The sequence below is a fragment of the Nelumbo lutea genome, chromosome 2 (genome assembly GCF_056320005.1).
Source record: "Nelumbo lutea isolate HS-2025 chromosome 2, American lotus-T2T, whole genome shotgun sequence".
NCBI lineage: Eukaryota > Viridiplantae > Streptophyta > Magnoliopsida > Proteales > Nelumbonaceae > Nelumbo > Nelumbo lutea.
Window position 1 is genome coordinate 56,720,205 of NC_142685.1, and position 23,969 is coordinate 56,744,173.

Below are 23,969 nucleotides of genomic sequence, written 5' to 3' on the forward strand. Positions count from 1 at the left end.
TTCAAAAAGCCTTTTTCTAAACTTTCCCATCCTCTTACTCTCCAAAAACTCAACACTCATGGCTTCCTCTAGCAACATCGGACGAAGCACGGAGATGAATAACTCCACGGAACAGCCCCAGCTCCCTACTGTCTGTATCGAACAGTTCACTGTCCCCTTCTCAACGGACGGGATCCCTAGTTTGAACGTGCCTCTTGCATGGGCACCCATCGTTTCTCCACTCCCTACCATAGTCGGAACAACCTTTACAGAACCCTCAGTTGTGCCCCAACGGCCAGCCCAAACCAACTGGAAGATTTGATGCAGTGCATGCGGGCCATGCAGGCTCAAATGCAGCAGTTTCAGATCTATCAACAGTATGTGCTGCACCAGGTCTCTCAGTACCAGTATCAGCAGCAGTTTCCCCTGCTACCGCAACCTAAACTTCAGCAATCGCAACTCCCTCCTCGGCACCCAGCCTCGTAGCAGGCTAGGTCCCATCGTCAAGAGAAGCACCTTTCACGCCAAGGAAAGGCCCCCCGAAACCCTCCAAGGGGCCAGGCCTCCTCCCGTAGTAGGCAAGAAAGGCCGGCCACTCCGGCCTTGCCACGGGAGATCAGGTCGGAAGGACCCCAGCTCGCCAAGCCCACTTCGTCTCAACCCTCCAGGCCCGATACCCCGTTCTTAGAGAACCGGTTCGAGATCCTGGCCGCAGGCTCCAAGCAGGAGCCCTCTGTCCGTATCCATCACCATTCCTGACAGTACAGAAGTGAGCAACACGAATGTTGAGCCCGCCAAGAAGCAGAGACGATGCCGCTGAGCTCACCGGTCTGCCACCCACGACCTGCCCAAGCTCGGAGGCAAAGAAGAAGTAAGCTCGGGTGAAGCCAAGGCCCCCATCCTTTCAGTTCAATCCCCCTATCTCCTGAGCTCTGGCAGTCCCAATGCCTAAAGACTTTAAGCTCCCCCCTCTTGACAAGTACGACGGGTCGTTCGACCCAAGTGATCACGTAGATGCCTTTCAATCGCAGATGCACCTGGCAAGAGCCAGCGAGTCATGCATGTGTGTGGCCTTCTCCACCACTTTTAGAGGAGCAGCCTGTACGTGGTACTGGAACTTGGCACCTGGGTCGATAAGAAGTTGGGCGCAGTTCGCGCAAGCCTTCACGTCCCATTTCGTTACCGGCAAGCGGTGTCTGCGAACTGAAGAGAGTCTCCTCAGCATAGTGCAGAGAGAGGGAGAGTCCATCCGAGGCTACATCAAGCGGTTCAACGACGCTTGTATGCAGATACCGCGCCTGGACCCCGTCGTGCGCCTTGCAGCAGCCAAGAAAGGCGTGACGCATAAGGAGTTCAAGTGGCACATGGTCGTCAACCAACCAATGACCATAACCGAATTTCTTAAGCTCGCGGACAGGTTTATAGCCACCGAGGAAGAGATCAACTAGAAGGGCGAGGGCATGCCTGAAAAGAGGAAGAGAGAAGGAGAGCCTTCCAGTCAATGGGACAGCCGAAAGAAAAAGGATGCAGGTCGGGGGGCCAAGCCGGGTCAGTCATTCTGGGCTCCCGTGGCAGACCGAACTGATTACACCCCACTGAATGCAAAGCGAGCCAAAATCCTGATGGCGATCAAGGACGCCCCGTACGTGAAGTGGTCGCCTCATTCGAAGGGGAATCCCAATGAAAGAAATAAGAATATGTACTGCAATTTTCATAGAGATCACAATCATAGTACCGAAAATTGTAAAATCCTCCGCGACGAGATTGAGGAGCTCATCCGTCGCGGGTATTTAAGAAATTTTGTACATAATAATAGTAACAGTAATAATAAAGTAGGTCGGCAAGGGGAACACGGTAAGGATGCTCCCGAGTCCAGCAGTCGGCCGACCGAACAGCCACAGAGGACAGAAGAGCCAATAAGAGCAGCGGCTCGGACGTCAGTTCGTGAGGCCGCATGATAAGAGCAGAACCCTCCAAAGCGACTGAGGACAGAAGAGCCAATTTTCTTCACAGAAGATGACGCGCGAGGGTTCACTACCCTCATGATGACGCACTTGTGATAAAGCTGAGGATCAACGACTTCAAGGTCAGGCGCGTGCTTGTTGACTCAAGCAGTTCGGTCGACATCCTCTTCAAAGCTGCGCTTGACCAACTTCAGATGCAGAGAAGCGACCTGATGTCTGCAAACACTCCTTTGGTGGGCTTCAGTGGAGAAGAAGTCCGACCCCTTGGGAAAATATCAGTACCTGTGGAAGTCGGCACATGGCCTTTCACGGTCAGATTCAAACACGACTTCCGGGTAGTCGCGAACCCCTCCCCCTACAATGCCATAATAGGTCGGTTGATCACCCATATCCTACGAGCGGTGGTCTCCACCTACTATTTGGCAATGAAGTTCCCAACAGACTTCGGCGTGGGGGTAGCGCGGGGCGACCAGCTCGAGTCCCGCAAGTGCTACGTCGCTGCCCTTAAGGGAAAGACCAAGGTGGCTGACGGCCTCGAGCTGGAGCGGCCTACAGAGCAAAGCGAGGAACGAGCCGGGCCCATGGACGAAACAGTCGCAGTCCTGACCTCAGCGGCAGACCCAGCTCAGACGCTTTTGATCGGTGCTTCCGTCCAGGAACCTCTACGATTTGAACTTGTAAGTTTCTTACTTCAAAATTTGGAAATTTTTGCGTGGTCCGCGGCAGAGATGCCTGGTATAGACACCGACCTTATAAATCACAAGTTGAATACTGATCTTGTAGTTAGGCCCGTTAGAAAGAAGAAACGCAACCTAGCCCCGAAGCGGTGGAAAGTGGTCGATGAGGAGATCGAGAAGCTCCTCGCAACTGACTTCATAAGAGAAGTCCACTACCCTAGCTGGGTGGCCAACCCCGTGCTGGTAAAAAAGGCCAACGACAAGTGGCGCATGTGCGTCGACTACACCGACCTAAACCGGGCTTGCCCAAAAGACTACTTCCCACTCCCCAGAATTGACCGCTTGGTGGACACGACCTCAGGGCACGAGTTGCTAAGTTTCTTGGACGCCTATTCGAGCTATAACTAAATCAAGATGGACCCGTCAGACGAAGAAAAGACTGCCTTCATCACAGAGTTCGGTCTACTGTTACAAGATTATGCCCTTCGGGTTGAAAAATGCAGGGGCAACCTTTCAAAGGCTTGTAAATAAGTTGTTTGCGCCATTAATTGGAAAAAAGGTAGAATTCTATGTAGACGACATGGTCGTCAAAACTCAATTCTCACATGAATTAATACAAGATTTGCATTATGTTTTTGAAATTCCGTGTAAGTTTAATATGAGACTGAACCCAAACAAGTGTGTATTCGGTGTGACCTCGGGCAAGTTCCTAGGATACATCATTAACCGGTGCGGCATTGAGGCCAACCCTGATAAGATTAAGGCCATCTTAGAATTGAAACCACCCCGAAAGTTGAAGGAGGTTCAGAGGTTGAACGGCCGTATAGCCGACCTGAGCCGCTTCATGTCCAAATCGGCGGACCACTGTCTGTCGTTCTTTAAGGCAATCAAGAGCAAAGGGTTCGAAAGGACCCAAGACTGTCAGCTCGCATTTGACGAGCTCAAGAAATACCTTGCTAGTGCGCCGATCTTAACCCGACCCGAAGAGGGTGACATTTTAGAACTGTACCTCTCGGCAAGCGACAAAGTGGTCAGTTCTGTACTAATAAAAGAAGTAGATCAGTTTCAACGACCCATCTATTATGTTAGTAAAGTATTGTAGGGAGCAGAGATGAGATACCCAGAGATAGAAAAGTTGGCTTACACATTGGTAATTGTAGCCTGGAAACTCCGCCCATACTTCCAGGGTCACACTGTTATCGTTCTCACCAACAGGCCTCTGAGGCAAGTCTTACTTAAGCCCGAGGTCTCTGGTCGGTTGACGAAATGGTCATTGAGCTCAGCGAGTACGACCTCGAGTACAAGCCGCGAACTGCCATCAAGGCCCAAGTCTTAGTAGATTTCATGGCCGAATGCACGTTCAACTCCGAAGTCCCCAGGCCGGTTGAGCACGAGGCTCCCAGCTCGGGTGAGCCCGAAGCTCCCAGGCCGGTCGAGTCTAAACCCCGTGAGGTAGTAGCCAGTGTGGCATCTCTCCTAGTTCGACTGGGTGCGAAATGGGTTGAGGAGCCCTGGATCCTTCATGTAGATGGCTCCTTGAACCAACAGGGCACCGGAGCTGGAATAGTTCTGCACGGCCCAAGTGGCACGAAACTAGAGTACGTGCTACGCTTCGAGTTCACGGCGTCTAACAATGAAGCGGTGTACGAGGCGTTGATAGTTGGACTGGCCCTAGCCAGAGAGTAAAAGCAAAGCACATCGTTATCTGCAGCGACTCCCAGCTCGTGGTCAACTAGGTCACCGGCGAGTACGAAGCTTGCGAGCCAACCATGATAGCTTACTTAGTGCCAAGACATCAGAATTCGACAGAATTTTACTTTAGTCGCGCACCCTCAAGCAAACGGTCAGGTAGAAGTCATGAACAGAGCCATCCTCCGCGAACTGAAAGCACGGCTGGACCAGGCTAAAGGGTTGTGGGTAGATGAGTTACCTAGCGTCCTATGGGCTTACCGAACCACGGAGAAGACCGCCAAGGGAGAAACACATTTCAATCTCACCTACGGCACCGAAGCAGTGATCCTTGCAGAGATCGAGGTGCCTACGCTACAACTAGAAGCATACACTGATCAGACGAATGAAGACAAGCTCCGTACCAACCTCGATCTACTCGACGAAGTAAGGGACTTTGTGTATATCAGGACTACAGCCTACCATCAGAGAGTAGCTCGGTACTATAACGCCAAGGTCAAGAAGCGAAACCTCCGCATTGGCGACTTGGTTCTTCGAAAGGTTATGGTACCTGAGCCCGGCGCTAGCAAGCTTTGGTCTAACTGGGAAGGACCTTACCGAGTGAAACGAGTACTCGGGGTAGGAACGTATGAGCTCGAGACCCTCGAAGGGAAACAAGTACCTCGAGCATGGAATATTGTCAACTTAAGACAATACTATCTGTAACAACCGAGCAGGCCACGAGCCACTCCCAAAAACTAAGGGCCAAAATACTGAGCTAACACGATCTCGACGCAGTAAAACCCGATTGCCTTTGAGGTACGAACAAACTTTAAAAGTGAACTATAAGTCACTCCCAGCGCCTAAGGGCCAAAATGCCAGGCTAACACGATGTCGGCGCAATCAGGCCCAGTTACCTTAATGACATGTGCGAACTTCAAGTGAGGAGTGTAAGCAGTTCGGGCTTAAACCCCGCCAAGCATAGCTTGTTCTAGTACGATGATCAAACTAGAGAATTACCAACGAGCGTATAGTTCGGGCACACATGGTAATCACTTTGTCGTGCACCATAAAGATGCCTTGAATGGTTTAAGGAACAGTTCGAGGCAACAATTATCGAGGAGTTCTACTTCAGGTACGTAACTCTAATAACTTGGGTGTTGAGATCGCCTTAGCAAAGATAAAGAGAGCACATCATACCTCGAAGAAAAAAGGGAGGTGGTCACTTACCACCATGCAGTGGGCAGAGGCAAACGCGGTGAGGTCCCCGGGCTCCATATTCCCCCACTGAGTGACCTCATCGTTAGTGATCACTTTCCGGCTCCTCCGGCAAGCCACGAGGTAATCGTTCACCCCTTTCCATTTCCCCACTGGGAACTGGGGGTAAGGGCATGGCTAGAGGGGGTTACGGGGAGCCTCCCCCTGATGAGGGAGCTCATCCCCTCCGAAGTCAACCCCACTAGTTCCTTCGGGAGGGGGTGCCGGAATCTTGGGCGGCGGGGAGGATAAAACCGGCTTGACAGACCCTAACTCAGCACCTCCTGAGGGGGGAGTTCGGTCGAGGCGCGTCCTCTTTGCATGGCGCCTCTGGCTGCTCGAGAGAAGACGACGCGAATCGGCACTAGACATAATGGTTGCCAAGAAGAGCATTAGTGTTAGTCCAATCAGAATGAGATATGTGCATGCGAATGAGTACGCCATCATTACAGAAACCACACGACCTAAAAAGGCAACCTACCCGGGCTCAAGCCGGTCTGCACGAGCTTCTCCTCGGCCAAGTAGTCCGGGCAAAGGAAGCCTACCTGTGCCTTGGACAGCATCGTTTTCCGAGTTTCGGAGTCCAGCTCGGCCCCAGGGTCCTAGATGGCGCCCCTCCAAGCAGTTGGGAAGGCCACCCCTCAGGGTTTCCAACCACAAAGTAATCCCGCTTCCAGGTGGGAATCTTATTCGGCAACTCGTACAAGAGCTTATAGCCGGGACGGGGAGAGAGGTAGTAAAAGCGCCTCTCCGGAGGAACCCTAGGAGCAGCATTTTTTATACAAAGGATAGAGGCAAAAATATCAAGGTCCAAAGGAAGACAGTACTCGTAACACAAAGATATAGTCCCAACCATATTTTGAATGGCGTTGGGATGAAGTTGGTCAATGATGAGGTTAAAGTGATTTAGCACCGCCACTAACAAGGGGTGCAGGGGAGACGCAAGCCAGCCTCGAGCTGTTCCTGGAAGATTACTATGTCATTGGCACCATGCTCCCAAGGGAAGTTGCCAGTAGGGAGGCTGTAGACCAAGTCCTCAGGGTGGCGAAAGTAGCGGATTAGAGACTTGAGTCTCCGCTATCATGGAGGAAGGGCCAAAGGTGTCAGGCTCCCTCCCCCTAGAAGTAGATGCTACATCGCCGGAGGCCTCCCAAGCCTCCGAGATCTACTCCTAGTCTCCCCCCGAGCTCAAGGGAGCAGCATCGTCCTGACTATTGCCCCGGTGGTAGGTGTGGTATGGGTACCCAGACATGGCTGACAGCGATTGGGACTCACCAAAAGAGACGAAACGAAGCAAACTGAGGAATTAGGGTAGACTAGATGAAGTGCGCGACCTCAGAATCTAAAGACAACAAGATGGCGTGGGAGAAAATGAAGCCTGGGAGGCCCCCCTATTTATAACCTCCATCCTTTCAAATTGACGGCCCAGATCAAAGTAGATCCAACGGCCCGTAGGCGCCTTGACAGCACGCCTTCTGAAAATCGAAGGTGATTGGTGGCACGTCTTCCGTAATTAAGGTAATCGCGGCCGCACGACATTCGGAGGTAAAAGCCACCTCAGCACGTTTTTGGAATCCAAAAAGTTAGGAAAGTTAGAAAATCTCTTGATTCCCGCAAATGCATTAATGTGGGCAGTCAATCGAGTTTGAATTTCAATCAAATCAGTCCATCGTGCTTCACAAACTCCCTGCGCTAAGGTAGTGCTCTTAGCCCAATGAGTGGGGGGCAATTGATGGAGGGTGATTTGACCCCACCTATGAAACGGTGACACATGGACACTGAATTAGCACGAGCAACAGCTCAGCCTTGTAACCTGGTATGACCAGGTGACGGGCCTGCAAAGCAGCTTGCTACGTTGTAGCTTGCAACAGGATTTCGCCGCGACGCGAACCCCAGGCTCCTCGAGCTACCTTTGAAGAGACACTCCGAGGCAACTTTAGCTTGTGAGCTAAAGCTATTAGCTCGTCCGAGCTCCCAAGCAGACAAGTCATTCCGAGGACCAATTTCACTAAGGGTAATCCTGGAGTGTTCCAAGCTCGCTACAAAATAGCTCGCGAGTGATCCGCATGAGCGCTCTCTAGGAAGCTTCTGGCTGACAGACCGTAACGGTCAGACTGCGCCATATCCCTTACTGACGGCGTAGTCCTAGTCCTTTCGGCAGTTTGCGTCCATGTCTCTCAGCAGACAAAGGCATGCCTGCCACTTTGGAAACGTGTCACTCACCAACGGCCACCTCCACAGCCCTGACAGGTAATGGCTGTGGCAGGAGCCCAGTGGCGGTTATGCCCGACCTGATGTGAGTGTCCCTATAAAATCCATTAGGGCAGAAGAGAAACTTTTTCTTAAGACCTCTAATCTCTCAAGTATAGTGAGAATGCGCTATCTGCACTCATAGCCTTCATCTCCTTCTTGCTTCTCCTCCTTAGTACTAACTTAAGCATCGGAGTGTCCGCATCGGGTAAACTCACAGGGATTCTTCTTCTTCCTCATCTCAGGTACCTTCTAGGAGCCATGTGAGTTCCAGTTAGGAGTGACTGGATCGCGCTACATCATAATCCGCAAAGAGAACAGTAGTTTTTAGCCAAAGGATTGCCCTTGTCAGTGTACAATTCTTTATTTCAACAATGCTTCACCTTCTCCTGAAAAATTCTGGCAAAATTTTCCTCTCAAATGGTCCATAAGAGGGCTGCACTAATACATTTCCACATTACTTTCCCTCTCTTCTTTGACCAACAAAAAAAAGATGGATCAAAAAGCAAATTTACTTCATGAGTCAGGTTCTACTTGTACTTAAACAACATAAAATTCTAATTCCAAATATTTATTGTAAAAGCGCAAGAAATGAGTAGATGATAATAGTCCTTAGTTAAAGCATTTAGGAGGTGTATGGTCGATGTCTGAGCATTCGGAAAATAGAATCTAATGCCTTCCTTACGTTTAAGAAATGGAATGTTAGCATGTGAGACCGTGTGGAATGAAGGCTGGTTTTTGTTCGTGTGAGTATGCTGTACGTGTGACAAAAGAGTGAGTATGCTTGTTTTTGTTCTTTAGTTTTGTACATCCGAAAGAGAAACCAATGCTCAAAACCATTGGCGGATTTTAGATAATGAGAATGGGAAAGACTGCCAAGTGGTTTCAAGGACTGTTAGGGGGAAGAAAGTAGAGCCGCCGGTCGGGGCCAGTGCGTCAGGGGGAAAGCCGGCGAAGGAGAAGAAGTGAGTTCGTTAGATCTTTCAGGGACAAGGAGCGTGTTGTGCCAGCAACTGTGAATGGGAAAGAAAGGAAGGGGTCGTACAGGGAAGGAGTTTCGTGTTCATACGTGGACGGTTAGCGGCTGTGAATAGGGAAGAAAGGAAGGGGTCATACAGGGAAAGAGTTTCGTGTTCGTACGTGAATGATGAGTGGCTGTGAATGGGGAATGATGAAGCAAGATTTGGCCCGACCTCGTAATCGTGCAACACGTGGCAAAGGCAACGGGTCGGCACAACAGCACGCCTATGGCGTGAGCACCAACGGGAGGAACCAACGGTCCGAAATCCCTACCAGCAGTCCGAACTCACTACTGGGAACCCGAACTCTCCCTTGGGCCCTAAGTCAAACTCGAATTGGCCTGCCCTATGGCAGTTCGGAACACACATCGCTGAACTAGCCTGCCTTACAGCAGTTTGGGACACCTCACCGAACTGGCCTACCTTATAGCAGTTCGGGACACACCTCACCGAATTGGCCTGCCTTATAGCAGTTTGGGACACGCCTCACCGAACTGCCTACCTTATAGCAGTTCGGGACTCACCTCACCGAACTGGCCTGCACTATGGCAATACAGGACATACCTCCGAACTCAAGACTTCACTCGCTCACCACTGCAGCACTTTGCCTCCAGGATGCCAAACTGAACAAACCGTACCATGCCTGACACCGAGGAAGTTCGTACCTAGGGGCGGCACACCTGACTGACTTGGGCTGCCACCGCCACCTGACACCGCCATCTCCAGTTACAGAGACGGCTCCAACAAGGAGCAGTGGCGGTTCTATCCCAGCAGAAAGGATGACACCCGAACTGGCAGAAACAGAGATAATCATACCCGACCTGATAGGGGCCTCGGAGTGAGTGCGCGAAGTGGTTATAAAAGGCCCCTTACCCCCAACAACAAGGTATGTGAACTTTGCGTCTTCTGGTCTTTATCTTGCCTTTGAGAGTACTAACTTGAGCTTTGGAGCTATCTCACCGGGTTCCCCCCGGAATTCCCTCATCTTCTCCGTTTCAGACTCCCCGTTGCTCCATTCAGAAACAAGATCGTTAACAGATAAGACCGGCCGGATTATGCTTCATCAGGGAAGAAAGGAAGGGATGATACAGGGAAGGAGTTTCATGTTCGTACTTGGACGGTGAGTGATTGTGAATGGGGAAGAAAGGAAGGGCTGTGGTAGAAGAAAGGAAGTGTGGGTTGCTGTTAAGATCCAAGCAATTTTCTGAGGTTATCTGGTTAGTTAGTATTCATTTCCTCCATTCTGTTTTTTCCTCAGCCTCGATTTTTTTCTGAAATTACCGAAATCACCCAATGCTCCATCTCCAGAGCCGAATGGCCATGATTTTCTTGTTTTCAGTCTTAAAATCAGAATAAATAAGAAAGAAAAGAAAAGAAATGGGGGCAAAACTGATAGGGTTCGTCTGTGGATGTAGTGCTCGAAGTCCAACATTTTTCTTTGTAATGGCCATTATTGTTGTTCGGTTGTGGTTCTGATTCGAAAAACTTGGACAAAAGCACCAGGCAATAACATGTTAGATACTCTGAGAGAGGGTTTCCAATCCCCCGAACTTCAACTTTTACCTTCTTTCTATGTTTGGGGGATTTGAGGAGATTCTTTTCTATTTTTTGTTTTCGTAACTTTTGTTTTTTTGCCATTAGAGAGATCTGAGAAGTCAATTCTTGTTATCCGGAAGTAAATGATTGGTAGTCGTCTTTCCCTCCCTTTTTCCCGTTTTAATTTGGCTCTTGAATGGGTGTTATGTGGCTATGTTTCTGATCATAATTCCTGTTTCTTACTAATCTCCATTAAGGCTCGTTTGGTTTGTGGGATGGAGATGAGAAAAAAAAAATATTCCAAAAATATTCCCTTTTCTCTTATTTGGTTTGAGAGAAAAAGAGGGATGGAATGGAAAAGACGTGGGATGGCAGATCCCAAAATCATGGAATCGGGGTTGCACCAAAACAGTGCAACCCCGGTGGAAAAAGTGATTTAATCATTGTTACCACTTACCATCACGATGAACAGAGGAGAGAAGGCCAAGAAAAACAAACCAGCGACAACGAAGATGAAGGAGAGAAATAGTGTGACTTCGTCTTCCTTCATTTCTCCCTTTCTCAGCGACGACGAACAGATGATAGTCCGTCTCTATCCCTGGGTTCATCTTCCTCTTCTCTCTGTTCCTGTCTCCCTTTCTCAATGCAACTCCATCTTCCTCCTCTTCTCTCTTCTCCCTCCATCTTCTCTCTTCTTCCTCTTCAGACTATGATGGGCTCAACGGGAGTAGCCTCTATTCGTGAAGTTCTTGGCGAAGCTCCTAGCGAGTGTCGCCTCTGTTCATGAAGTTCCTGGTGAAGCTCCTGGTGAAAGTCGCCTCTATTCGTGAAGTTCCTGGCGAAGCTCCTGGTGAAAGTTGCCTCTGTTCGTAAAGTTCTTGGCGAGAGTCAGTGAAACTCCTGGCGAGAGTCGCCTTTGTTCGTGAAGTTCCTAAAGTCGTGGCTCTATTTGTAAAGTTCCTAAAGTTGTGCATCTGTTCATGAAGTTCCTAAGGACGGACGAACGAAAGAAGAAGGTGAACAATACTTTCCCATTCCATCCCATCCCATCCAAATAAAATCAAACACAGAAAAGTTAAATTTTTATATTTTCCCATTCCACCCAAACCTTCCCAGAAACCAAACGGAGCCTACTTTTCAAGTTCAATTACTCAAACGTTGTGTATACCTCTCGAATCTCAAGGATGGTTGATGGGAGGTGATAAAGCTTTTATTGGATGGTTAGGTTAGGTCGGGCGTTGGGTGATAATGTAGGCTCCAGTTTAATACCTTTTTTTTTGTTATTTTTTTTTATATTTTTATTTATTAAGAGGAACAACCATGTAGACGATTTCAGAACGGCCATTTCATTAAGGGGGCCATCTTCTGTTCCAAATTCAACCAACATTCTCGCTTCAGAAAAAGAGTTATTTGCTATATATTTCTTTGATTTTTCTTTTCTATTTTCATCTCCTCTCTGCCTAAACACCATCCACAGACAACTGACATGGGTGGTGTTTCAGAGTTGTAATGGTTGTTTTCTTCTTCCTCCCTTTTATCATTTTGTTCATTTTGTTTCTTTACTCTTGTAATTTGTAAACACCACCAAACAGTGGTACATTTGGAGTTTTTATTTTAGGGACGTGGTTGTTAATGATGACCTTTTTTTTTTCTCCTTTTGGTATAGTGATTATGATGTTTTCCTCCGTGATTGAATTACTCTTTGTTTGCCCCTATTTTTTCCTTGTAAAAATTCTTACAAAATTTTGTAATTAATTTCTTACGAACAAGGTTCAAATATTGATATATATCCGCTGAGACATATTCTATTGGGAGCTTTTCGATATTGCCCTTATAGAGGGCGTATTGGGGTTTTGATCGATTCAGGGGGTGGATAGACCTTAAGCTGATCCCTCTGAACTGGATTTGAAAAAAAAAAAAAACTATGGATATTACCTGAAACGCTGGCGTATCGATATTTTGAATATTACTTATGAATGCCCCTTATAAAAAATTAAAAATTGATGTCTTTCCATTTCCTTTTTAATTCTTGGAGTGCATGATGTAGGGAAGAGAGAGAGGGGGGGGGGGCATGCTGTTGCTTATGGGGAAGAAAAGGACAACAGGAGAGGAAAGAGGAAGGGAGAAGAAGGGTAAAAATGGGGTTATGAAAAAAAACTAATCGGCATGTGAAGTTACCCTAAATGTTTTATGTGTCACATGTACAATATAGATTTATATCGGTACCATTGATTAGGCATCAATACATTTTCAATGTGTATGTTATACATAAGTCACATTTTAGAATAATCAAAAGAAATTTTAAAATTAATTTATACAAATAAGGCATTGTAGAATAGTTAAACATAATAAAAAATAATATAAATAAATATAATAAAATTGTAAAAAAATTAAAGATAATAAAAAATAATTTAAGCAAATCTAAATATATATATATATATATATAATATTCTAATAGAATTAATAAAAAATAAATTAAATAAGCCCCTGCCCCTACCGACATATCGGCCTATATTGAAAATTGCCCACCCTTTTTCTCTTTGAAACTGGTTCAGAGGGGTCAATCTAAGGCTGGTCTACCCCTGAACCAGGTCACACTCTGATACAATCCTATATGGGCGTATCACTAAAACCCCAATATGTATCGCAATTTTAAACCTTGATAATAAGAAAATGGGGCGCTATAGTCTATTTTTCTCAAGGAGAATAGCGTAATCAAATTCTATGATTTAATCACAACTCCTTTCCAATTAATGTGACTCACAGTCTACTTAAATGGATTTGATCTGTTGGATGCATTTCTACCATTATTACAGTGCAGTTCATCTGCCAATCTGCCGCCATTTACGAATTTACGAAATGGTAGTTAACATTTCAACACGTGAAGTAAAATCCATACAGCCGGACGAAACAACTGTGGTTCCACAGACTCCGGATCTCCTGCCCACACCTATCTACAATACACTACCCCCTGAATTGGGAACATCAGATGTTCTCCATGTGTGGCTACAATAAATATGAACAGATGATCTGAACTCGTTTCCACATGTTCCACATAATGTTTGAGACGATCTTAGAGCCTTTTTAACAATGTAATTTTTTGTATGGTTTTCTAAATCAATTCGAAGACTGAAACAGATCAGGGGTCTGGTTACTGGATTGAACGGTCTGGCCATTTAGCTCATTTTGACAAAAAAAAAAAAAAGTCAAAACCATTCAAATGATTAATCGCCCAATTCAGCAGTTCTCTAATCAAAATCAACGATTTTTGAGGAAAACCTAGGTTTTTGGGAAACAGAACCGGTCATCTAATCAGTTCTCAGTTTTCTGGTCTGACCAACCGGTCTGGTCCGGTTTTGAAAATCATGATTTTTTGTATGCGACAGGTGAGGTGGCAGCCCAAATGGATCTTTCAATTCCTTTCCTCCGTGGCACAGTTATACCATGAGGCTACGTCTCTGCCACGTTATCTGCGTGTCCCTTTCTCAGCCTTGTCAGATTAAGTGGTCCACACTGGGTCGGCACACACTGAGTAGGCAGTTAGTGAAAATTTTCATATTTTTTGACACCTGCGCATATAAAAATGACACCAGAAATTACCGCATGGGAATAAGACAAATCAAGGATACTTGTCTTTATCGCATGGCATGGATTATTAGATGAAAGTTGACTTAATGGAAGAGGATGTTGTGGCAAATTAGGTAAAGACGTCAACTGGTAAATCGTTACCCTGGTACATGACATTTTCCAGCCCTAGTTAGTAGTAGAAAAAACTGGACCGGACTTGATGATCAGACTGGTCGATCCGAGAATCAGTCATGGATCCGGGTCTACTTTTAGACCCCAAAACTGTCTGATCTGGCATTGGATCAGGCAGTCGGACCATTTTATTTGGGAATTGATGGCTAAAATGGTTTTATTTTTTGTCTGATTTTTAAACCATGTTTTCAATTGCTGGCCTGGTTGTTGAACCATCATCTGGCTTTGATTTTTGGGTCTGGTTCTACTAAAACCCATTAGTTGGTCAAAAATGTTGACCTAGTAAAAAACTACCTGACCTTGGTGGTTCAATTGTTGACCCATTTGACCTTGCCATCAGGTCATGGGTTAGGGCCATAACTTTGCACTTCAATGTCTGATTAGGGTGATCTTATTATTATTATTATTATTATTATTTGGTAGTTTTTTGAGATTTAGCCATTCCAAGGTGCCAATTGCCATGCTACTTTCTCAAGGTAGAAGATAATGAACAGTGTTTTCTTTTGAAGGATAGTTTTGACATTTTTAACAGATAATTGATGGTCGATTAACGATAGAGACCAACCTGACACTTATTGAAAGTTCAGGTACTGTAGTGACACGTTTGAAAGTTTGTTTACTAACTTAACACTACCCCCAAAGTTCAGGGTACTAAAGTGAAAATTTCCTTTCTTTATTTTTGTAGGGGGGTATCATTGTAATAAAATTGGAAGAGCTGAAGAGACCTGTTGACAAGCGGGATTGTGGGCCATGAACATTTTGTACTGTTTTGGGTTTGGGCTTTGGACTAGGACCATTCAAAATTTAGCAAAACACTCAATCTAAGCCTGATCCATTAATAAGTCTAATTGAAAACAGGTTGATATAATTGGTTAATGATCCCTTATAAGTAGGGGTGAGCATTCGGTTTATTTGGTTAAAAACCGAATCGAGTAAACCAAAATTTTAAAAACCAAATTGAAAAAAATAAAAATCGAACTGAAACCAAATTTGGAAAAAACTGAAATAATCGAAACCGAAATTTTTGATTTGGTTTTCGATGAAAACCGAATTTTAATAATATATTCTACATTCTATATATTATAACATATAATATATATTATATTATAAAATCAAATTTCATTATATTAATATATTAAAATATAAATATAATATATTATATGTTACATATTATATACTAAAGTTTGATTTATTCAACTTATTCGATTAACCAAATTTGTAATTCTAAAAACCGAAATATTCAATAACTGAATCAACCGAAACCAAACTTTTTGGTTCGGTTTAACCGAATTAATGCTCACCCCTACTTATTACGATCTTCTAATTATTTATGTTGGGGTATTAAGTTTCTCAGCATTAATTGTCCATGGGCTATTTGGATTTCACCAAAATTCCATCTCTCTCAAACTAATTTGCTAAAACAGTTTAATAAATAGAATCTTATTTGTATATCTACTAAGAAGTTTAGATATATTGCATTCGATGACCTGCACATTTAGCACAATATTAAGCGAGCCACTTAATATCTACGGGGCAAAAAAATGAGATCTGATTCAGTCCTCAGAAGACCATGTTCATAGTTTTTTACGGCTGTTCATTAGGCATATTTCCGTATTTGAATGCTTTTTTTCATAGAAAGCAAAGCTGCAAAAGCATTGTGAGAAATGTGTGAGCATGATCTTGTGAAGATTAAATCCGATTTTACAGAAAATGAGAGAAAACCTTTTATTTCTTTAGCAAAGATTTTCATTGAGACGATGTGTTAAAGCACTAAGAATAGATTAGGAATAAATACATTATCGATCCATCGTTCAATTACACATCAATACCAGCCTATTGCAGCTGGAGTCCCATTTATTATCTACATAGTTTTTTGGGGAACTAAGGGTGCAACTTGGATTGGCCTGAATTAACATTTTGCACTGAAATCATTCAAATGACAAAAGCCCTACTCGAGCCCAACCAAGTTGCATCCTTTCCAAGAATCTGATTCATTTTACATTAAAATTTTCTCTTCTGATGAAAGAGTTATCGTTGGTTATAGTTTGGTGTTTGTTCAAAGGTTACATCATTTTCACTTCATAAGAGAGGTCATACCATTCCTCCCACTTCATAAGAGAAGTCATTTTCCTCTCACGAAGTGAAGTTGGTTATAGTAACTAGTGATGCTACTTCTGGGATGAACATGGCATATCATCTCATTTGTGATTGTCTGCCGAGTAAAGATAGCAATTTGCCTTTGTCCTTATGGGGCCTCGCCCGATTAGGGCAATTTGCCTTTGTACTACAAATATGTGTAGTACAATAAAATAATATAAAATACAAGAATTTGCACTTTACATATTTATATTTGTACTCCTTCCGAGTGTTGACCACTGAGTGGGGTTTAGGGCAGGCTCCAAAGATACCCAAAACTCTGGGGATCGGATCGCCCCGATTAGGGCAGGTTCTTTGGACTTAGTTTGGAAAGAGTATAAATACAAATATGTGCAGTACAATAAAATAATATAAAATATAAGGATTTGCATTTTACATATTTATATTTGTACTCCTTCCGAGCGTCGACCACTGAGTGAGGTTCGGGGCAGGCTCCAAAGATACCCAAAACTCTTGGGATCGGAGACGAGGCAGGAATGTTATTTGTCCACCCCGCCCCGCCCCAGCCTCCACTATATCAAGTTATATAATATAATATAATATAAATTAAGTAGGTTTAAAAAAAAACAATAAAATGCAAGTATGCAACTAGGAATGACTGGGGTAAGGGGAGGCAAATTTAGGGATCCCCATCCCAACGGGGACAGGGATGGGGTTGAGGTTTCTAGTCCTTGTGGGGTTCAGGGCAGGGAAATTGAGTGCAAGGTCGGGGACAAGACATGCAAAACTCGACCCCACCATGCCCTATTGCCATTTCGACCGTTGAGGGATCCAAATCCAATTCTAAAGAGTTTGGACTACCTGTTTGTAAAGGTTTTTCACCTATTGGTAAACCTACTTATTGGGTGCCAAAGAAATTCATCCACCTATTGTATTTATCATTTAGGCACTGTTTGAGGAGTCTTTCTAAATAGATCTTTCAATAACTCAATAGATGAAAAGATGCATTGAGATTTTGGGGTCTTATCTTTAATGACTAAGACTCTTTATTAAGCATTTGGTCTAGTAAAATTATCTTAGACTCAGTTCAGTCAAAGCAACTCAGTGAATGCTGAAACCCTTACAAACGGGCCCTAACTATTTCCCCTCTTAGCCTGCTATTGGGAATCTGGATAACCCCAGCACATACTGTACTGTTCAACCTGATCTAGTAGGTGTGAATGATGTGATTCCCTTGTTTGCCTATGTTGTAGTCTACTTCCAGTGTTGAAGACAAACTAGATTGCACGAGCCAATAACAATAACCAATTAGCAATTAAAAAAGGGTAAAATACAAAACCCTCTTCCATCATTGACTCGACAGAAAACGTTTACATTTACGAAATTACCCTTAGAGCAACATTTAAAATATTATAAAATACTGTAGAGGAAGTTTCAATATCCCTTGCCGTTTTCTTCCTCCTCTTTTAATCTCTCAATAATGGGAAAATGTATGATGCAGAAAAGATATGGTGTGAAAACAGTTTTGATCAATCAAAATTCATCCATGAATTTTGATAAATAACACCATCGTCTGTGTTGAGTCACGTACACGCATCGTCTGTCTATGTGGTCGGGCCAAATCACCCTTCATCAGAACCCACCAACAATATACCCACATGGAATATGTGGGGATCATTTAAAATGGATAGAAATCAAATCCAGTGTTTTCCAATCTCTAGGATTTCAGAATTTTACAGATGATGAGTGTTTGCTTGCTTGGTTGCTACTTTCATTCTCTCTAAAAAATTCTCTTTCTTTTCTGCTTTGTTTCTATTAAAATGGTGCTGAGACTAAGGCTCAATTTGAGGAGTATAAATACAAATATGTAGAGTGCAAAACCTTACATTTTATATTATTTTCTACGTATTTGTATTTGTATTCCTTCAAGATGAACCTGAGGAGTTTGATTACAATCAATATTTCTTACTCGATTCTCCTATTTGAGCTCGGAATTTCATGGGACCATGTTTTTGGCATCTTGCTCTGATTTGGAGTTGTTTATGGTAGTATTTGGGAGAGTTATTTTTCTTTTTGTGTTCTCCCTACTGAAATGGTGGTTTTGAGAGTGAATTTTATCCCGGTTATGAATTCTTATGCGAGTAAGGTTCTGCCACAAGGGTGTCGACCGCGATAGGATGCTATAGAACTCGTTTGAAGAAAAAATGCAAAGAGGATATTTTCCTTTTATAGAAATGTGGGTTTTCCACCTGGGTTCGGATTAAGAGTTCTTTCATGGCGCTTGTTCACTTTTTGATGATGTTATGGTTGTTCTATGGATCTAATTTCAGGTGATATGGCTTTTTTACTTGGTTTTGGTCGTTTTTCCATGTCAGTTCTAGTTCTGAGAAAAGTGTGAGTTCATCGATTAGGGCTGTTCACAAATAAATCTAAACCAATCAAATCAATTAATTTGGCCCAATCCAATCCGAGTTGGCCGTTTTTCTTCACTATCGGTCAGTTTCGGGTTGCAAAGATGAACAAACTGATAATTCTGTTTGGTTTCAGCTTTTATATGTGAAAACCGAAACCAAACCAAGTTATGTGAAAAAATATCTATTAAATATAGATATTTTAGTTTTAAATAATAAATATATATCTGAAAAAAGATATATTCTGAAATATGTCAGATATATATTTCTAGAAATTAGAAAATATATATTTTGATATATTTGTCTATATGTTTTGGTTTTAAATATATATTTCCAGAAAATATATTTTGAAATATTATATATAATATTAGCACTTTGACTTCATGTGCATTGTGCAAGCTTGGGGTTGGTTGAAACCCAAAACGACTCAAACCGATCAGATTGGATTTACTTAATAGAGGGTCTGTTTTGGTTGGTGTATAGGTAACCCATTTAGGTTGGGTCGGTTGAAAAAACACTATTAAACCGACCCAACCCGACCCGTGAACAGTCCTAGTATTGATCTCAATGCTAAGAGCATGGAAAGGAATTTAGTTTTCTGGGGAGTTGGATTAGTAGCCCTGGCATGGATGGATGGGTCCGCTGCTACTCTTTCTCCGTTTGGTGTAAACTATGAAGGTGTATAGATCTTGGGCTACTTTTATTTTTTATTTTTTAATCCCTCCAGTAAATTTCTCTTCCTTGCTACTGAAGAGAATAGCTACTGAGAATAATAATGGATTAAAGAAATAGAGTAACACGAGCCAACTAGGTATATGTTTGGCATCGATGTTGTAGATACAACACAATTTTCTCAGAAAAGGATGTCTTTTTTTGTTTGGAATCGCTGCTGCCAAGTAGGACATTTTCTAGAGCAATAACAATTTTTTTTTTGTTTAGTACCAATGCTTTAGGAAACGTTTTCAGCACTAGTACCCATTATCTAGTGCCACATCATTGCCACCTCACATCCTTATTGGCAGCAATGAGTTGCAGCTCCAAGAAACTCCAAATTTGGCGTTGCTCCAATCCATGCCTTCCGATTTTCAAGGTGTGGCTTGGAGCACTATTTTTATGGAAAAATGATTTCAAACAAATGCCCGTTTCCTTAAGCACCATTTTTTCTAATATGATGCTGATGTGACATGGTTTTCTGAAGCAACGACAACAACGATGCCAAACATACGCTAAATGAGTCAAAGGAGTTTCATTGATGAGGGATTGAAAGAAGAGGAAGAGAATGGCAAAGAAAGAGTAGGAAGAAAAAAGAAAAATGGCTAAAATGAGTATTTGGAAAATTTTGATGCGTCCGTCTTACATTTTCCATCTGGGTTAGTGATGGAAGGGAAGTATTTGTTGATATTTTAAAGTCTAGGGGAGGTTTTTGTTAAAGTGAAATTAAAAGGGAAGTTTTTTATCGTCAAAAACTTCAGGGGAGGTTTTTGTTTTTTACCTATTAAAAATGTTCAAACAGCCTTTGCACTCATGAAAGATGTGCACAAATTCAGCATATCTCATCATTCATTATTTTGTTTGGGTTTGTGATACATTTATGGCACGAATAAAGATTAGCCGGACACAATAGTTGTTCACTGGGTTGTGGAACCAATGATAATATTATACGCCATGGCACACCCACACTTAGTATCAAGAGGGCGCATTTCCTATCCAAATAGGCAAATACTATTGGGATTAAATGTGTTTATTCATGATGTTATAATGAAATAAAGTAAAAAACCGACCCAAAACCAAAATTGTTCTGATCACCAGTATTTGTGTTGACAATTCAACCATCCGATTTGAAATAATCCATTCCAACTAAAAAATAACAAATAAAAAAAATATTTAAAATAAAAAAGGCCAAAAATCTATTGAATAGGTCAAAAAGTCATTAAATAAATCAACAAATTTTAACTAAAGATCAGGTTGAGGATGAAAGGGAAACAGTTGCTTGAATGGTTCTCGTGCCGAATGCCCTGATCGTCCGGATCAACGGCGGTTGGAAAAATTGAGGTGTGAGTTATGAATGTGGGATAAAATGGTATTTACAACCATTATTACTTTTGTCAAAAAGACTGCAATGAAATGAATGGAATAACCTGACATGTGCTGCAGGAAGCTTCCAACCACCCAAAGTTTTCCCTTTTAACATTTGTGGGAAATGTCAACTAGGCGCACTCCCCCCTTCTGAACTGGAAGGTTTATTGATTTGTCATTTTGTGGATAAAATAAATAAATAAATAAATTATTTGAAGATAGAATCTAACTTTAGCTAGCCAACAACTTCCTTGAGAACTTGGTGTCAATTATTTCATTTGTTAAGGACTCTAACCGGTTGTAGACTTGGGATTGAATCATAGTGAAATGGTTGGGGGTGATGGGTTAGGGGTAATGAAATGGTTGGGGGTGATGGGTTAGGGGTAAGATGGACTATTCTTGCTATGTAGCCACATGAAGCCTGAAAAGAAGAGATCGGAATCAGTCCTCACAAAATGGTGTTCACACCATATTCATAGCCAATTACAATTGTGCATTGAGAATAAAAACATACGAGTACGAAAATATTCTCAATACACCATTGCAAATGGCTGTAAATATGGTGTAAGTACAGTTTCGTGAGGACTGAATCCGAATTCTAAGAAAAAAACTCTTTTAGAAGTTCATTAAAGAAAGACAAAGCAATGACCTTTAAAATTAAGCCACTTCATCTATTATCCAACAGCCTCTCAGCCAAAGTTTTGAATGTTTTTAAATTCTGAATACTATTCTCTCACTTTATATGATGTAAATCAAAGTGTAAAAAGGGTTTAAGAAAGGTAGCATCTAGCAAGTTAAGTCGGCCACGGAACATAACAATTTCTAACAATTCAAAAACTGCCATGGTTCAAAGTAATTGGCAGTGATTTCTCTCTCTGTCAAGATTCTCAAAATTATGCTTAGGTACATGGTTCAAAGTATCAACATGCACAATATCTGAAGTTGTGTGTAGCGTGCTTCAAAGGGGTGATAGTCATGGATTAGAATTGTTTCATCTTTCAATCTTGGAAAACGGATGCATACTTTCAACCTTGCATTATCAGTGCTCTTGGGGCACAAATTAAACATTTAGATATCCTTTTAATGTAAGTAAATGCATTCTATTATATTGTTGGTTTAGATGGGGTCACTATAACTTTGGAGGAGAAGCTCTGAGGCGCATCTAAAGACACTGTCTTTAGAACGTTATTTGCCCCCACTCAGTTTTACTGAATTTGCTGTTGAGTTACAGGCAAATTCGTTCCCAGGATACAACAGAGCCTTGGGCGAGAATCTGCAACAAGCAAAGTTGAAGAGTCTCCAAAGAAACCTTCTGTGAGACTGTAGCAGACCGGACTGAGAGAGAGAGAGATAGTGAATTTCGAAATTGTGTTTTTGGAGTCTAATTCATGCTCCTTAAATAACTTGTGAAGAGGTATGAGGAAAAGGTAGGTGCTGGTTTAGAGAAGGCACATTGAACAGTCACAATTTCAACCATTGTGACTTTTTAAAAAATTGTTAACAGTTGGTGACTGTTAACTTTGAATTGTGCCTCTTGATCACACCCGATCGAATCGTGACCGTTGATCTCATCAATGGTGATCAATGGTCACCAACGTACCAAAACTAGAGCCGCCCATCGCAAGCCACGCGGGTGCGCGCAAAGTGCGAGCAAAGTGCGCCTCATTGCGCCACACACACGCGTGCACGCGCGTTGCGCGGTATCAAATCCCCATGCTCTCTACTAATTCTAAGGAGTGTAAATCAGCTCCTATTGAAATATTGAAAACAAACTTATAATTTTCCAATGTGGGACAAGTTCAAAACTGGGTTTTTGTAAGAGAAAAACTGATTTTTTCAAACAAGTGTACAGGTGCAATTTCTCATGTGATTGACCAATCAAACCCATTGGATTTAATCTCTTATGAGATTAAAATCCAACAAGGCTATGTTTGGGAGTGCTTATGCTAAAAATAGTGCTTAAAAACAAGTGTTTATTCAAATAAACACTTATTTGCATTTGGTACTTGGCTTTTTCAAGTGTTATTAAAAAAAAAACACTTATTTCATCTTGGACGTTTGGTGGTCTTTTTCTCCAATAAGCACTTAAATAAGCAATTGTGACTCTTTTGTCCTTCATTTTCTTTCAAATTTTCAAAACATCAAATCCAAAGTGAATGAATAAAAGTACTTTGATACAAGTGCTTTCATAAAAGTAATTTGATTAAAGTACTTTCATAAAATTACTTTTATAAAAGTGCTTTTATTGTGTTTTTGTAAAAGTGCTTCTATAAAAGTACCTTCCTAAAAGTGATTTCATAAAAGTAATTTCCTCAAAGTACTTTCCATAAAATTACTTTCATAAATGTGTGTTTATAAAGTTGCTTTTGTAAAAGGATATAATAGGTATTCTAAAAATTTACCGTGGATAATTTTGGAAGTAAAAATTTGAGTAAGTGCTTATTGTATGAACACTTATAAGAGCCAGAAATTTGGGCTTAAAAAATAAATCGTTATTTTTAAAATAAGCACTTATTTCAGGTTTATTTCCCAAACACCATTAAGTGCTTAATGGTGTGGTTCCCGCCCAAATAAGCACTCGCAAACATGACCGTGAAAGATAAATGCGCACCTACTCATGATGGTAGGTGTATTGGTCTCCCTTACCACCAATTGCTTGATAATGCACCTCATAATTTTCTTTTTTTCATGTTAAGAAATATGTATGTGCATACATTTGATTATTTGAGTGGAGAGAAATTGAGTGAACATCTACCGTATTTGTCATTAAGAGACGTTCCCAATGTATGGCTTTTTTTTTTTTTTTTTTTGCAAAAAATAGCAGCCTTGTATTAGTTAGAATAGTCTTACATAAGGGGAACATAGCAGTGATATGCGGCCCTTACATGAGATGTATGCAAAAAAATGTGCCGCTTGATTGTTGTTTCTACTTATATGTACAAACTGAATAACATCAAAAGATGAGATTAGTCTTTGTAAATGGCTTTTGTGGAGATGATCAGTCCATTGGATCGGATTATCTATAGTAGCAAACTCCATTAAGGCTGTACTGTTTGAAAATACCAAAAGATGGTCAATACCATATGATTGTGCTGCGTGCAGTCATCCTTGGAGAGCTCTGGTTTCGGCATCGTAACTGTTGATGGCCCAGTAAGGCTTGCCTTGTGCAATGTAGAGTTGGCGCTGCGCATGTTGGATGATGATCCCTCGTCTTGCATAGCCTGTGTCAGGATCAAAGGAGCCATCGACATGCAAGGTTGGCATGATCTGTGGTGA

General features: G+C 42.5%; 1 protein-coding gene across 1 annotated transcript; it reads left to right on the forward strand.

Annotated features, from left to right (window-relative positions):
- Positions 1-4,477: 4,477 nt before the first annotated feature.
- LOC148870884 (uncharacterized) lies at positions 4,478-23,969 on the forward strand. Its single transcript, XM_088970002.1, has 2 exons — positions 4,478-4,918; positions 23,796-23,969. Exons 1-2 carry the CDS (start codon positions 4,478-4,480, stop codon positions 23,967-23,969), a joined length of 615 nt encoding a protein of 204 aa, XP_088826128.1.